Genomic DNA, 17,948 nt, shown 5'->3' with positions numbered 1-17,948 from the left:
TTATTTTTTATTTTTACACACATATTATATATATATGTGTGTATATATATATATATATGTATATGCAATATGCATTAAAGTGCAGTGAAGGTTGTTAATAATTGTTCCATTTCTGCAGTCATCGGTGTATAAAATTATAAATGTTATTGCTTTAATATGACTTTCATAGTGCTTGCCTTTATTTGACTTCGTTATTTCTATTCCATTTGTCAGAAGAACAGATGTCTTCATTTTAAAGCTAAGCCCTGACTGACATAATGATGAGCTTACCATCTTGCACAAGAGCTGTAATGATTTCCTGCGTTCTTCAAAATCAGAGCAAAAAAAAAAAAAACAGCAAAATAACCACAAAGTCAGAAGTTGGACGAGCACCCCTTGTTAATACGGACAGGGAACGTTTCAGATGTCAAATGCTTTGAAAAATTCCTCTGGTGTCCTTCAACTCAACCTACAGGGATGTCGAGAATGGGATGGTGCACTCCTTTAAACTGGAGTAAATCAGAGCTGAGAAATGCATGTGTGTGTAGTGCACCCTATGTGCTCTTCTGACTCGCTCATGGATTGTTATAATCCCAAGAAGCTCTAAATGTGATAGTTTGAAGTATAACAGAGATTTATTCAGTACAGTAGACATGAAATGTCTGCTCTTGTCGAAAGTGCTGATAAACCCCCCAATTTGTTTTATTTGGTGATCTAATGGATCCCAGCTGTGGGATATTAGTTTTGTGTGTCCTTCACAAGGAGATACTCATCACCACGGCATGGCTCTGCAGTTATCCACTAGTGCAGCGAGGGCCCCACAAAAACACCATGGTTGTCAGGCTCTATCTCCACTCATTGAGTTTTATGGGGCGCTGCTCAGAGGGACAAAGAAAGGAGCAATCAGAAATAATGAGAGGGGCTCAGGCCAGTTACTTACTAAAGCTGCATGAGGATCGCCCAGAGTGCAAATGAAGGGGATTTGAACACAGGGACAATCTAGTTGTCCTGATACACCTGATACACTTTGCTGCAAAGGGGTGCTATGCTATCCAATTTTTAGTAATTATGTTACATGTTAAACACATTTCATTAATATCATAAGTGCACTTAAGGTATGACTTCCCTATACTTTAATTGTGAAGAACCCCCTCCCCCTATTTAGTTAAGTTAAAGTGGGCACTTAAGATATGAATGAAATAATTATTTATTATTACTCTCACATTAATCAAGTTAAGTATTTCACACTTTTAATATAAATGAAAATATAGAGCAGCCCATATATTTCAGGAAGATGCAGAACAGATGTTTTTTTATTTTCATTATATTTCGTTTCAAGGTTTGCATAACAGCATGAACTATGACTTCAGTTTCAAATAATAAGATTACTTTCTTTTTTACTAATGCGTAACAGGAATTAATTCTCTTTCCCACTATGAACTGACTCATCAGATAAGCCTTCCGAGAGCCATCCAAATCCCTCTTTACCTTGAGGGACTCATGGGTAATTTACTCTGTGATCCTGTTGGCTGGGAAATGGAAGACATGAAATGGGTTATTTAGTCCGGGATCAGTTATGATCATACCATCTTAGTATGATAGAGCTGCGTTTGGGAGAAGATCACAGCTATAGACTATAACAAGGAGGAATGTTTGTGGTAGTGGTTGTGACTCACTGCTGGAGTTTCACTGCTCCCTTCAGCATGAAGCTTCACAGACACTGCTGATGCTCCTCATGTCATCAGCCGATGCCAACGCTCCTTTGACCTCATTTATCATCTCCCTCCGAAGGCGAAGGTCAGTGAGACCCATTCCTGCATCCTCTCAGCATTTCTCATGGATGATCACAAGAAACATATTCCTGTAACTAAACCAGTGGAGTCTGAATGTAGCGCAATGTTACAAAGCTTTTTTCTTTTCTTTTCTTTTCTTTTTCTTTTTTTATGCATGTAGGCCTACTTCAATAAATGCAATTTCTTCTGCAACCACATAGTGTCAGTGTTGCAACTTTGTTAAACGCATGAAATGCCTTACTAATCATGTGTCACAGTGTCTCAAAGCATAAAGCTTGGATGTTTTTAGATTCATAGGTCACAATATTACATGTTGACCATTTGAAACCAAATGCAGTGTTTTTGTATGAAGGTACATCTTAATGAAACTATAGTTTCAGATCAGATTTCAAGGAAACTGGTCTTGAACAAATTAATGTGAGTTTTAGAGATGACTAAGCAAATATTTAGTGACTACTACAATGCTTATTTCTTGTTACAAAGTCTCAATATGAAAGTGATCAAATGGGCTCCTTTGACCTCATTTATCATCTCCCTCCGAAGGCGAAGGTCAGTGAGACCCATATAATATATGAGGCATATAATATATTTGCCCATATATGCCCATATGCACTATACTGTTCAAAAGTTTCGGATGTTTTTTTTAGAGTAAAGGGACGCATAAAAAAAAAAAAAATAGAAAACAGATTAATAATCTTACAAAAGATTTGTTTCAAATAAATGCTGTTCCTTCAAACTTTATATTAATCAGAATCCTGAAAAAAAGTTTATCATGGTTTCCACAAAAATATTAAGTAGTAGCACAACTGTTTTCAATATTGATGATAATAATAAGAAATGATTTAGAAGAATCGTGTGATGCTTAAGATTGAAGTAATGGCTGCTGAAAATTCAGTCTTGCCATCAAAGGAATAAATTACATTTTAAAATATATTAAAATAGAAAACAGTAAATTGTAAAAATATTTCACAATATTACTGTTTTTTTATTTTTATTTTTGATTAAATAAACTTGAGTGAGCATAAGAGACCTCTTTCACAAACATTAAAAATCATTTATGAAATATATACGTACTATATATTCAAAAGTTTAAGGTCTGTAAGTTTATATACAGAATACGCACACAGATATTCTTTGTGCAGGCTGGGTTGTGTATAGCATAAAAAATAGAAAAAAGGCTGCAGTATTTTAATGATCAGTCATCTTGATATTATTTACTTAAAGTACAAAACCTTCTAAAAAATTATCCTTTTCTTCACTTCGTGTTGCAACAACAAAAGCAAAGGTCTTTCTGAATGCAGAGAAGTTTGATGTTGAACAAGAACACATCTCATGAGATGTTTATAAAGCGAGATAAAATTGCCATTGTAATCAAGATTAAATGTACCCCAGTAGGCCGTGATGAATAACAGATCCATGGCGGAGATCTCATTATAGAATGGGAAACGAGGGGGAGTCCAGAAACACACATTAAACAATATGGTTCATCTACACTTAGCTGCATTTTCTCCTATAACTTATTACAAATCATAATTTTTATATCTAAATATTATATTTTAACTTAATTTACAAATCATGATTGAACCACTGCTTGCAAAACACAATGTTCTGACCTCATGTTATTTCAACAGTGCTGGGAAATTCCAACAGCTCACAGCGATCCCTCACATATGCTTAACAACACAATTACACATTGGGCTATCTGATGAAATGTTATGCTGTGGCTGCCTACAATACCATGATACCATATCAAACTCATTAACACCATTGTCACTATCAAATGATTTGCTGTTGATTTGCTGCTGAAGAAGTCTGTCGTCTGTGTGCTAGGAAGATAAATGGCTCTGTGTCATATGTGATGTTTGTACTTCCCTAAAGATAAGATTTCTTTCTTTCTTGTTGAGGTAAAGCAATATATCAAGTGCACATGCCTCAAAAGGCCATCAAATTTCATATATCATTCCCTGTGGGAGTCATTCACACCCATCACGTGTTTATGTATGCATGGGACAAATGAGTAAAAATCATTTCAAGGCCCATAAATGTGATGAACTTGAACTTTTGAGTGCATGAATTAGGGGTCACTTTGACTCCGCAGCATTAACCAGCAATCAGTCTGTCTTTACAGCATCACAGCTCAGTGTGGGTCAGCTCTGACTAAAATAATTATGATATGTCTTTGCAGAAAGAGCCCAGACATATTACAGCAATAAATATAAACCAGACCAAACCCAAACCAAAATGTCAAGTATTTATGTTCTGGGTTCTGGTTGTTATGTTTATAGGAACAAGTAAATGATATTTATATGTTGTATTGTTGTTGTCATGTTCTCGTTGTCATAATATCTTCTGTTGTTAAAGTCAGCATGAATTGAAAATTCATCCTATATATTGTCTAAAATGCATGTTATTAAACAGTAACACTTTAATTTATAGTATCCTTGTTATGTTACATGTACTTACTATAGTAATAACAGTACATTATGCATAATTACATGCAACTAACCCTCAACCAAACCTTAATCCTACCCTAATATTAAGTACATGTTGTTAATTAATATTATTCTGTATTTAAATGTACAATTACACTGTAACAAGGACACCTTAAAATAAAGTTTAACCTATTGGTCTTATTATGAATTATGCATCCATGCATGCATTTACATTTTTTTGACCTTCTAATTTTAATAAACATGTCACAGCTTGATCCTCCAGTGAAACAAACGTCCTCCAGCTCACATTCAGATCTGCCTCCATCCAATCAACAATGGTGGATAGGATAGACCAAGTACCTGTCCTACATTTTTTTGTATAACCCATTTCAGATCCAGTTTCCAGTTCATAAAATGTAGATCGTTTCTCTTGTGCTGCTTATCATAGTCTAGCATTGAAGCTGTCTTGTTATGCTATGACAATTTGTGGGTACTTTTGCATGCATTCATTTTATTTTCCATGAATAACAACTATGATTTGCTCTGAGCTCAAAATGTAGCACAAAAAGATTCATAACTAGGGATGCACAAAGTGGATACACAGTATTTACTTTAGCATCTATTCATTTAGCAGACACATTTATCCAAAGCAACAAACAAATGACACAAGAAATTCATTGTAAGGAGACAATTATGTTGTCTTTACAAAATCAACATAGTATTATTGCACAAACTGAGGTTTGGGCTTTTTCAACATTACAGAGACCAACATTTCTAAACTAATCTAGTTTTCAAACTACTCCCACTACAACTCGGCACAGATCATCAGTCTATTCTGACTAAGTTTACCATGTCTTTCCTAACTTATTGGACTTTCCCGTGGCAGATGATAAAAAATCCCCAAAATCTGAGACATTGAAGATTTCTGACTGTATAACAAGCAATGACAGTCAGAAATGTTTTATTACATACACTACATTGCCAACAGTATTGGGACACCCCTCCAAATCATTGAATTCAAATGTTCCAATCACTTCCATGGCCACAGTTGTATAAAATCAAGCACCTGGGCATGCAGGCTGCTTCTACACACATTTGTGAAAGAATGGGTCACTCTCAGGAGCTCAGTGAATTCAAGCGTGGTTGCCATCTGTGCAATAAGTCACGAAGTGGTAGGCCACGTAAAATCACAGCGCATGCTGAGGCGCACAGTGCACAGAAGTCGCCAACTTTCTGCAGTCAATAGCTACAGACCTCCAAACTTTGTGTAGCCTTCAGATTAGCTCAAGAACAGTGCGTAGAGAGCTTCATGGAGTGGGTTTCCATGGCCGAGCAGCTTCATCCAAGCCTTACATCACCAAGTGCAATGCAAAGCATCGGATGCTGTGGTGCCACTGGACTCTAGAGCAGTGGAGACGTGTTCTCTGCAGTGACGAATCACGCTTCTCTGTCAAGTCTGGGTTTGGCGGCTGCCAGGAGAATGGTTGCCTGACTGCATTGTGCCAAGTGTAAAGTTTGGTGGAGGGGGGATTATGGTGTGGGGTTGTTTTTCAAGGGTTGGGCTTGGCCCCTTAGTTCCAGTTAAAGGAACTCTTAATGCTTCAGCATACCAAGACATTTTGGACAATTTCATGCTCCCAACTTTGTGGGAACAGTTTGGGGATGACCCCTTCCTGTACCAACATGACTGCGCAACAGTGCACAAAGCAAGGTCCATAAAGACATGGATGAGCAAGTTTGGTGTGGGGGAACTTGACTGGCCTGCACAGAGTCCTGACCTCAACTCGATAGTACACCTTTGGGATGAATTACAGCGGAGACTGTGAGCCAGGCCTTCTCGTCCAACATCAGTGCCTGACCTCACAAACGCGCTTCTAAAGAATTCAAAAATTCCCATAAACACACTCCTAAACCTTGTGGAAAGCCTTTCCAGAAGAGTTGAAGCTGTTATAGCTGCAAAGGGTGGGCCAACTCCATATTAAACCCTACGGATTAAGAATGGGATGTCATTGAAGTTTGTGTGCATGTAAAGGCAGACGTCCCAAAACTTTTGGCAATATAGTGTATGTTGTATTTTGATATGTTAAGGAAAATATATACATGCCACATTCTGTATATAAGTATACGTTTGTTGTAATAATTGTGAGTTAGTTTAAAAGGTTTGATCATGCTCTTAAACTTGTTTTTAGTGGTCTGTGGTTGTGAATTCACAGTGTGAATAAAGTACATAGCACAGAAATGCACATACCTGGAATAAAATTCTGCTAATCTGGAAAACAGTTGACCCAGGCAGAAAACAAAGGTAGCCTTGTTCTAATGTTAGGGGATTTACATTTTTCCTCTTAGCAGGAGTCAACTTGGATATCAGAGTTGTAAATTAGTGCAGAACTCTCCAAGTGTTTGCCAAGATAGCCTATTTCACTCTGGACAGTAGGATGTACATAATGTTGTCTTCTTCAGGGCCTCAGTTACTGAGCAAGTCAGTTAATCTGTTGGTTTCGGGAGACCCTCTTTTGTCCCTTGAATGTCCAGGCCACATAAACCTTTTTAAAAAGGATTTACAGTTCACATCTGTAATATTTTCCTAGTTACTCCCATATCCCCTTTATTTTCCGCTTATTTATGAACATTCAGGATATATTTCCCTAAAGGATGAGTTGGCCAACAAGGTATTTAACCTTGGAGACTCTGTACAGAGCCAGAGGAAGTTATGATTTGGAGACTCTGTACAGAGCCAGAGGAAGTTATGATTTTGATTGTCTCTTTGATAGACCATGAATTTCTGTACAATTGTGTTTAGTTATGTTGTAACAGCTGTCATGTGTGATATGCACATCATGGTACATTTTGCTGTTCACAACTTTCTTTTAAAGGGTTAGTTTACCCAAAAATGTAAATTCTGTCAGAATTTCATCTTCGGAACAGATCTTTTTATCAAAATCTGAGAGCTTTCCGTCCATTGACAGCTACGCAACTACCACTTTCAAGCCCCAGAGAGGTAGTAAAGACATCATTAAAGTAATCCATGTAACTCCAGTGGTTTTACCTCAATTTTATGTAGCGATGCAAGTGCTCTGTTTGTACAAAAAAATATAATTTTGCCCGGTTTTTTATTTTTTTTTACCATATTTATTTTTAAGTCACAAATTGGTCTATTTAGTGTTTGTTTATTACTAGAAAAAATGTAGTAATACTAATCACATATAATTAATTATAATAATATAATAAAAACTAAATTATATTAGTTAAAAAAATAATAGTAATACAATAATAATAATAGTTAGGCCTATCATAGGATAATAAAATATTTAGAAAATGCATTATTATTATTATTATTATTCATAGTATTTAACTCAGTTGTATATTAGATTTTTTTTCACACTGGTGTTATTATTTTAAAAAATAAAGTATTATGAATCAGTCAATATATTAAACAAAATGATGTGATGTGTCGTATAATGCCGAAGATACGCATGTGGTTTGAAATCCTAGCAATACTGTAGTCATGTGTGATCAGATTTAATTACACAGACCCTCACTGTGTCATGCCGTCATGCGCCACGCTGTGGTTCTAATCAATTGTGATCTGTTATGACTGAGAAAAGTCTGACCTTTGACACAGGTAACTAAAGACTGGAAGAGATGGTGTCTGTTCAGTGCCTCTGCTGAATGATTAACATCTGTCTTGTGTCAGGATTGGGCTCTGAAAGTACTGCTGCTTTCTCCACCATTAATCATCAGTTCAGGACAGGGCTTATCAGGCAGACGTTTGAGACTCCATGTACATTTACTTTGTAAAAACACATCTGACCTTGGGCAAGGACATTTTTGATTAATTGGCTGATTGGATGAAGGTAATTTAATTTGAATGTGTCCCTCAGCAGCTGTAAAAGGATGGAGGGTGGAATACCTCCTCGTGAAGGTCACTGCTCGTAACCTGTGAGGGTCCTGCAACAGGCTTGTGTGCACAAGTGTGTATTTACATGTGTGTGTGTCTATCCCTCAGGGAACATAACTTATTTGTGCTCTTTGCTAGTACCTATTCAGGTAATCTTTAACTGTAAACTTTTTCATTGTTTGGTCCACTCACCTTGAGTAGAGGTGGAATTTAGCAGGAACAAGCAGAGGGTGTTGTGTTTGGGTTTTAGTTTTTTTTTCTGTTAGGCTGATTACTAGGGTAAACTCTGCACTGGGACGCAGCCGACGGCACCCTCCAGCTCAAGCGAGGAGATTACTAACCATGGGGCTGCGGTGGCGCTGCCATCCTTAACACAGAGTTCTGACTTTCTCTTTTAACTACCAATAAATTAACAGTCGAAAGAGAACGTTAACTATCAACAAATGTTCTAAAGTAAAAAACGTTTTTATTTCAGCCATGAAGGGCTCAGCTTTGTGGGTTATAGTGGAATGTGCCTGCAGAGTTCTTGGCATCTCGACTGCTGCAGGTAGGACTGTCTTTTCTGTACTTCTGTTGGCCATTGTTTCACTGAAAGTGCTATAAATTACCTTTAAATGAAAAAATATATATATGTTGCACCAGTTGCATCAAGAATGCATTAGGAGCAATTTTTTAAACCCTGTGATTGATGTTTAGAATTCTGAAATGTGCATTTTGTGCTCATTACCCAACATACTGTAACCTGCTTTAAAATGAGGGAAAGAAAGGCCCTGTTCCAGTGTTTAGGAAATGGCCCATTTAAGTTGAAATAGAAGGTAAGTGTATGTAAAAAAAGAAAAAGAAAAATAATGAAAAAAGAAAGAAAAGAAATCTATGAGTAGGGATGATTTACTACATGACAGATTTCTTAAGTCCAACAACTACATAAACAATATTAAATGCAAGATTATTCAATAGTAAACTTTAAAACCAACAGGGGTTTTATTTGTATTAAATAATACTAATAATAATGGGACTATGCAAAGTAATATATCCACATTATATTAGCCTAGGCTACTTAATTTCTTTTCTCCATTCTGACACCTGATGGAGTTTTGGTTCCTATCCACTGTAGCCTTTGGCTTTTGGCTTGCTTAGTTGGGGACATTTAATCTAATATTCAGCATACTGATCTGCCTGCGTATATGAGACCTGAACTGAGCAGGGTGCGTTTCCCGTACAACGACGTAACTCGATGCTTCACTATACGATGCCTCCTTGAAGAAATCAACTAGGTAGTCACGACTGTTTCCCGAAACCATCTTGTCGCAAAGTGGTCGTTCAACCACGTTGGTTTATGACGTCACGCACGTGGTGGAGTAGCCTAATAACTTCTTTTAATGAAACTGTTCGAATTAATCGAATTAATGCTAGATGTTTTGATATAAATTACAGACATGGCATCTGAGGAATATTTCTCATTTTTCTCAGTTATTTCGCTTTATTTCCAGACTTATTTCCAGATTTTTATTTCAATCATAGGCTCGTTCTGGTTCTTCTTACCTTGTAGAGCACGTTCGCACATGCGCAGTCTTCAAAAACGGTGCTTTAAATCTCTTGACAAACTCAAAGAAATGACATTTGTATGTATTCTAAATAAAAGACACAGGTTGTAGGCTACTGAATGTCATCTTGCTTATTTTGGAACGATGGTTTCGGGAAACACCGACTCGTTTGAACTATGCTGATAAGATAACGACGGAACTTGCGACCATAGATGGCTAACGTTGCTTTCGGGAAACGCACCCCTTGACGATTACATCACGGTTTTCTACAGAACTGCTGTAAATGAACTAAATGAATAACTTTTTTACAAGAAAAATGAACCATCACTGAACTTACTTAACCCTCAAACCGTATTCTGTATTTGGTTGTGTTGTGAACTTTTGCAGCGCGTTTCTGTATTTGGTTGTGTTGTGAGTATTTGGAGCACACATGTGTTGTGAAACTGATGAAGATGTTTTCTTAATTTGCGGGTGTTTTTTCTATTTGCATGTGTTTTCTTCAGTTGCAGCGCGTTGAGCTCTCTCGGCCACCGTAATATTGACTTGGCTCTTAAAATGTTTTTGCTTGTTAGGATATCTTTTACAAATAATAAGAAATTAAGTTTTTTTTATCTAATTTTCAAGGTGTAATGTGAATAAAACTAGCTAGTGTTAGAAATTACATGATAATAATAGCCTACTAAGAGTATTTACTCATTTTTTAGTAAAACAAGAAAAATACTTTTTACGTATGTCATTCACAAATCTAATGAAAATGTTTCAAAATGTTTTTGCATTGCACAGAGACCTGTAAAATTCTCACACATATTGAATAACACATGTATTGTATTTTATTTCATTTGTTTTTGATTTGTAATTTTTTTTTCTTCCAAAACCTGGGGTTTATTTGCTAAGCTGTAGTGTGTGGCAAATCTGACATCTAGTGGCCACAATAAGAATTGCATTCCATTTTTGTGAAAGGTCCAAAGGTTATACAGGTGTTAATAATTTCGACCCCGCCAAATTATTACCCCCCTAGCATTGGTTGGTAATAATTTAGCAGGGGGTCGATATTCGGCACAAATGAAAACATTTTTTTTATGATAACACTTCAGTTTGGGGACCAATTCTCACTATTAACTAGTTTCTTATCAGCTTACATATTACTAACATATTTTCTGTTAGTACTTATACAGTACCTATAATAATATTATAATATTAATATTAATATAATATTAATGCCTTATGGCCATGACCATATTCTAATTTCTACATCCCTTAATCCTCCCTTATACCTAAACTTAACAACTTCAACAACAACTACAAACCTGAATAAGCAGTAAATTCGTAATTAATTGATTATGATTTCTGCAGGTTAAGTTTAATGTGTGTGTGTGTGTGTGTGTGTGTGTGTTGTCAGTGCTTTGTGCAGTGGGTGTAGAGACTCAGAGACAGGGGGAGTTCAACAGCTTGGCCGTCTACCTCCTGTGAGTATATAATAAGCTGCTGTGGGAGGTATAGCACATTGTTATTCATATGAAAGTTCTCTGAGACATGTCTTCCTGTCAGATTGTATTTTATTTTTCCTGCAATGAGCAAATAAAGCCACAGTGATTTTTAAAGATGTGGTTAGATCTAAGAGACTGATCAGTTTGTTTCCCCATTTTAGAATTGACCATTCCTTTAATGTATTTTCAGTTATTGTTTTATGATAGTATTTGTTATTAATACTTTGTATCCTTGTCCTCCAAATCATTGAATTCAGGTGTTCCAATCACTTCCATGGCCAATTCAAGCGTGGTATGATAGGTTGCCACCTGTGAAAGTCCATTCGTGAAATTTCCTCACTACTAAATATTCCACGGTCAACTGTTAGTGGTATTATAACAAAGTGGAAGCAATTGGGAACAACAACAACTCAGCCACAAAGTGGTAGGCCACGTAAAATCACAGAGCGGGGTCAGCGCATGCCAAGGCACAGTGCGCAGAAGTATGTGAGATATGGCAAAAATATCATATCACAGGTTTTTTTTCCAGGAAAATCACGATTCATGATTTTATCACAATTCTTTTTCATATTGGTTTTACTAGTGACTGAGCATTACAGCCAAACTAATGTATAAAATGTATAACAAAATATAAAAGAAAAAAGAATGTCAGACATTAAGGCCAAAGTGGCAAAGATAAAATCTTTGTTATTATTTTCTTTGTTATTAAAAGATAAGAACAAAGATTCAGATTACATAATATACAAATTAAATAAACAGTGCGTTATTTTTCCAGCTACAGTAGGTGTATTTAACAGAAGCATTCAAGAAAGAAATGAAATGAACAAATATAAAAATAAAACACTAAATAGACTTCACTGTATAAATGATGCATTGATACTTATTAAAGCTACTATTAAAGTTCTCAGTGCAGTTAGTGATTTTTTCTTTGTTTTGTTTTTGTTTTTTTATTAACCTGTATTAATTTCTTTCTTGTGCTGAACTCAAAAGAAGATATTTTGAAGAATGTGGCTAACCAAACAGTTGTTGGTCCCCAGTGACTTCCAAAGTATATATTGTCCTACTATGGAAGTCAATGGGGACTGTTTGGTTAGCCACATTCTTCAAAATATCTTCTTTTGTGTTCAGCACAAGAAAAAAAATTAATACAGGTTTGGAACAAAATTGAGTAAATAAGGACAGGATTTTCATTTTTGAGACGGACACCGGCACAGACATAGAGACGGACATGGACACCGACACGGACATCGGCACTGGCACGGAGACGGACACCAGCATGGAGACAGACAACGGCAAGGAGACTGACACGGAGATGGACACCAGCATGGGCATGGACACCGGCATGGACACAGACACTTGCACGGACACGGGCATCGGCACGGAGACGGACACCGGCATGGAGACTAACACGAAGACGGACATCGGCACTGGCACGGAGATGGACATCGGCAGGGAGACGAACACCGACACGGACACGGGCACCGGCACTGACATGGACACGGACACCGGCACGGAGACTCGGACATCGGCACCAGGACAGAGACGGAGACTGGCACGGAGATGGACACCGGCATGTAGACTGACACGGAGACAGACAGCAGCACTGGCATGGAGACGGACTCCGGCACAGGCATGGACATGGAGACGGACACCGGCAAGGACATGGAGACGGACACCGACAAGGACATGGAGACGGACACCGACAAGGACATGGAGACGGACACCGGCACAGACACCGGCACGAACACGGGCACCGGCACGGAGATGGACACTGGCACCGTTATTGACACCGGCACGGAGATGGACACCAGCACGGACACCGGCACCGGCATGGACACTGGCACGGAGATGGACACTGGCACCGTTATTGACACCGGCACGGAGATGGACACTAGCACGGACACCGGCACCGGCATGGACACTGGCACTGGCACGGAGACGGACACTGGCACGGAGACGGACACTGGAATGGAGACGGACACCGGCACGGAGACTGACACCGGCACGGGCACAGAGATCGGCACGGGCACAGACACTGGCACAGAGACTGACACCGGCACGGAGACGGACACCGGCAAGGAGACTGACACGGAGATGGACACCGGCACCAGCATGAACACCGACACTGGCACGGAGACGGACACTGGCACGGAGACAAGACACTGGAATGGAGACGGACACCGGCACGGAGACTGACACCGGCATGGGCACAGAGATCGGCACGGGCACAGACACTGGCACAGAGACTGTCACCGGCACGGGCACAGACACTGGCACAGAGACTGTCACCGGCACGGAGACGGACACCGGCAAGGAGACTGACACGTAGATGGACACCGGCACGGACACTGGCCCAGATCCGGGCCACAGATCGTACCAGATGTGGGCCGGATCTGGGCCGAAACTATGTTGCTGTCTGGGATATTTGTCTAAAATAATTTGGTTTTCAGCATCAGAATAATGAGTATTTTTATTCTGGTGTCACTATTGTCCTGTGCATTGGGTTACCAGCACATTCATTTCCACACCCAATGTAATACCAATTTTTAGCATTTTTATCAACAGTTAATTTTTTGCTAACCTTTTACATTATATCTTGGAGTTTCGCAATAATATTGTATCGTGAGTTCACTATCATGATATGTATCGAATCGTGACATGAGTGTATCGTTACAGCCCTAGTAAATCCACTTAACCAGCTAATTGCTCTTCGACAGCGATGCCATAGAAATATACAGGGCTAACGCAAAAACGGAAGTTCAAACACAAAATTCTAAAGATGGTTGCGCGCTTGTTTCTCTGGCGCATAAAGTCTATAAGGAACATGGTCACTGAAGGCCACTCTCATTCCATTTCTAACTATAGCTGGCAATACAGTAGCGCCTCTTGAGAATTACACAGATGGAGGCAAATGGGCCTCTTGTCCCAGATTATCTGATCTTTCTGGGCTCACAGCCAGACCAGAGAGGTTCTGCATGAACAACAGGGAGATATTTCCATAGGGATTAAGCGGTTGTTCACATGCATGAACACCAGAATATCATAAACAGCCCGAAAATGCGAGATCAAATATTTACTGAATGGTAATGAATATCTTACTCTGGATAAAAAGCATGAAGAGGAACAAGTGATTAAAGTTAACATAAATACATATTCACAGGAGAGATTCAGGATTCTCAATAAGAAAACATGTGAAGTGGGACTTGAATTGATTCTCCAGGAACTGATTGCGTTGTGAGAAGTGAGAGTTACATTTACATCGTTCACCAAAAACATTAATAGAGTAAACATGATTTCATATGGACTTTAAAGAATGTTTTGGTACCCCTTTGAACTGTTTGAATTTACTTTCTTCCTAACAAAAAGTTAGGAATTTTATAAACCACTGCATTACTCCTGTTTGTATTCCCACAGGCTTTCCTCGCTGGTGATCATGCTTTTTGAAGTTGCCTATTTCATTGACGCTCTGTTGGCAACGTGCCTTCCGTACGTACAATCAGATTATATGAATCATGTACTTGCTTGTGTGATTTTAATCAGTGTATTTACTCATATCTGTTTTTCTTGCATGCAGTTGTCCACCCACATGGAAGATTTTCATTCTTTGGAAGAAGATGACCAAAGTTGGAGGTTTTCAGAAATTTCTGTACTACACAATGATGTCTGTGATGTGTTTCCTGCATCCAGTGCTTGCATGGCACGCTGTAATACCAGGTCTTTCAATTTATTACATAAATTATATATTATTATATTATTTAATAAACATATAAATAATAATATATTTCACCGAATATGTAAATATCTGCTAAAAGTGAATTCTGACCAAGTTTAGGAACACACTATCATACAGGTTAACATGAATTAAGAAACTTTGCCTATACTTTACAGGAGTTATGCTGGTAGTGACTGGATTCTTTAACTTCATATTGAGCAAAAAGAAAAAGCCAGATCTGCCTAAAGAGTCCAGTGCATCGTATTGTGACCCGGCTCTGTCTTCTGTCTGTGTCCCAGACACGGGGGACACTGAACACGTCTCTTTCTTCCACGTCATCTCCGGCAAAAGAGCATCTTTTTTTCCTAGCAATAGCCGACTGCATGGCCCCACAGACAGGGCTCAGTCAGTGAAGAATGCCCAACGCAAGAAAAGACAGACAGACACAAGAAATGTGCACTTCATTGAGAGTCTCAGATGTAGTGATACTGAAATGGAAGAATACCATGAGGTGGAGCAAGAGGAGACCACGTCAGATAAAGCACCAATGATTACACTGTAAATGTGAGTGATAATGGTGTTATAAATCAGTGTAGGCATTAGATGCTATGTGAAAAGTTAATAAAAATAGCTCTTCTTAGAATATGAGAAAAATATCTTTCAATTAATGCTGTAAACTATACAGGGAACCACAGTTGGTACATCATTGGTTTAAAATGAATTAATTTCTAGGCTATTTACATATGAATTACACACAAGGAAGTTTTTATAATAACGTTATAATAAATGTATAATGATATAATTATGTTTCTACTCATTATTTCATTTTAACATTTAAATTGTGGCTGTCATAAAACCAATTTATTCAAACATTCAAGAAAAGGTTAAGTAAAAATACAATGAATATGCAATTTATTGCATATATTTAGCAAAATGCTCCTCTCCAAGGTTGTTGGGCATTGAATGACTTTTCTAAGGTACAACTGAAACACAGATTGAGCGATTGCATGTGACAACACGTATTTCAGTAAGTTGTACTGTATCTTTCAACATTACTTCTTGTGATGTTCATTCATGTTAATTTCGTGTTGTAACAAGTAAAGCGAAAGAGATGATCGGTTCACGTGCGCTACTTGAACTGAGGCGCTACAATGATTTGTCATGCGACAGAGCACCAAAAAAGATTGTGACAGCTAGAGAAACGTCTATGGTCTCACTCCAGTCTATGGCAAAGTAGCCAATTTTATATTCTTGTAAGGTTTATTGTGCTTGCAATTTTACCCTGACCAACCCCACATGAGGAAATCATACCTGGTACAGATAAAAAATTTTTTACAAAAAATGCTTACAATTGTTAACATCCTTCTTTTACAAGAAGCGAGCTTCCTAAACAACATTTGAACACTGTCAGTCAAAGAGCTGTTTTTTATTCCAGTCTGTAACCTTAAGCCTGAATCTCCTGCACCCATTCTCCATACGTCAATACAATTAAGAGATTCCATTCATCATACTGAGCCAGACAAGAGGGTTTTCAGTCTAAAGACTGGACAGCAACCCCCCAGGCGTAATTCCTCTCCATTAACCTGTATGGATGTCTTCAACATCCTGAATACTTGAGTAACATAGGATATGCTGCATTTATGTGTTGTTCTTGTACTTCATGGAAAAAATATTCTATTAAACAATAAATTCATTGCACTTGTGTTGTGCTTCTAACTGTGCAAATCGAATAGCTTCAACATTTTACTGGCGATATTAGCTATCGCAGACTCGCAGAGCAGAAATTGTTCAGAATAACTGGAGTGAAAAATCTATGAGCATCAATGGGTCAGGCAATGATGCTTTAGAATGACAAGAATTAAACTCCCACATAAACCCACTAATAAATCTTTCTGGATCTTCTTTGGCTTAAAAATCACCCTTAATAACTACAAGTGATCAAATACAAAATTAAAGCTATGGGAAATACCCATATTCCCTTGTGGTTTAATGATGTAATTATGTAAATATGCTAACTAAAAGGTGCCATTTAAAAAGCATAGCTGTTATTTAAATTCAGAGATTTTAGCTCTTAGTATTGTCAAAGCTGTTTTAAATAAATGTTTTGGGCGAAGTCACTATTAGGATGATTTATGTTCCCTTTAGTGAACTTGGACCCTGATCAATATATTCCATTTGTCTCCACACAGATGAATAGCAGAAGTGCAGTTGTATGTGTAACTTCTCTGGAAATTTAAATATATGTGTCTAGCCTAGACTCATAATTTCCTTTTTATATTTAGCATTATAGTGTCTTTTCTATATTTGAGACAATTCAAATGAAATAAAGTCGAAACACATATTTACACATATCTGAGATAATTCATATTCTTGCAACAATCTAGTTTAAATGGGATAGTTCACCCAAAATAAAAAAAATCTGTCATCATTACTCACCCTCATGTCTTTCCTTCTTCTGTGGAACAAAATATATGGTCTTTTTTTATCTTTTCAATGGAAGTCAATCACCAAAATGGTTTGGTTACAGTACACTGTTCTTCAATAAATCTTGCTTTTGTTATTTACACAAGAAAGTCATACTTTAGAAAGACATATGGGTGAGTAAATGATGACAGTTTACCCAAAATTGAGAATTCTATCTCCTACTCTTTATTAACCACAGCCGAGGCCGGAGAGTCATAGACCTTATGCACAAGAGAAACACGTGTGCATCCTTCTTTAGAATTTTGTGGTTTTGACTTCTGTTTTTGCGTTAGCCACATATATTTATTATGAGTATTAGCTGGTGACCATGAGCATTGTTTGAAGCTGACATCAAAACAAATGTCAGTAAACCGGGAAGATTTTAAAACTAGTGGTGAGTTCATAAATCCATAAGATCTTACCTTCATGCTGTGGAAATATAAACTAAAACTAATATAATACTAGGCCTACTATAAAATATAAAAATTCAGAACACCAGGTTCAGTGCAGTGCTGAAAAAGGGGGTGGGGCTACAGATTTACTAACTGAAATATTTTGAGTAGCCTATTTGAGTAGGGTTCTGGGTTTGCAGTTTGAAACATTTGTTTCTAAATACATAAATAAGTTTCCTTTTTTGGTA

The 17,948-nt window shown here is 37.7% G+C and overlaps 1 protein-coding gene across 1 annotated transcript; it reads left to right on the top strand.

The window, feature by feature from the left end:
• The first annotated feature begins 8,290 nt into the window (after window positions 1-8,290).
• On the top strand, window positions 8,291-16,547 carry tmem72 (transmembrane protein 72). The gene is made up of 5 exons (XM_084093919.1): window positions 8,291-8,649; window positions 11,046-11,112; window positions 14,548-14,619; window positions 14,708-14,847; window positions 15,022-16,547. The coding sequence occupies exons 1-5, from the start codon at window positions 8,580-8,582 to the stop codon at window positions 15,405-15,407; spliced, it is 735 nt and encodes a 244-aa protein (XP_083950045.1). The 5' UTR covers window positions 8,291-8,579; the 3' UTR covers window positions 15,408-16,547.
• The last annotated feature ends 1,401 nt before the right edge of the window (window positions 16,548-17,948 follow it).

This window comes from Abramis brama, assembly GCF_963993115.1.
Source record: "Abramis brama genome assembly, chromosome: 19".
Classification (NCBI taxonomy): Eukaryota; Metazoa; Chordata; class Actinopteri; order Cypriniformes; family Leuciscidae; genus Abramis; species Abramis brama.
The sequence above is the reverse complement of the archived record's forward strand: the minus strand, read 5'-3'. Positions and strand labels throughout refer to the sequence as shown.

Bases quoted from the DNA above. Each gene is read 5' to 3' on its own strand.
- tmem72 (XM_084093919.1), top strand. From the start codon at position 8,580: ATGAAGGGCTCAGCTTTGTGGGTTATAGTGGAATGTGCCTGCAGAGTT. The intron at 8,650-11,045 runs GTAGGACTGTCT...GTGTGTTGTCAG, and splicing joins TGGCATCTCGACTGCTGCAG to TGCTTTGTGCAGTGGGTGTA. The intron at 14,848-15,021 runs GTCTTTCAATTT...TATACTTTACAG, and splicing joins ATGGCACGCTGTAATACCAG to GAGTTATGCTGGTAGTGACT.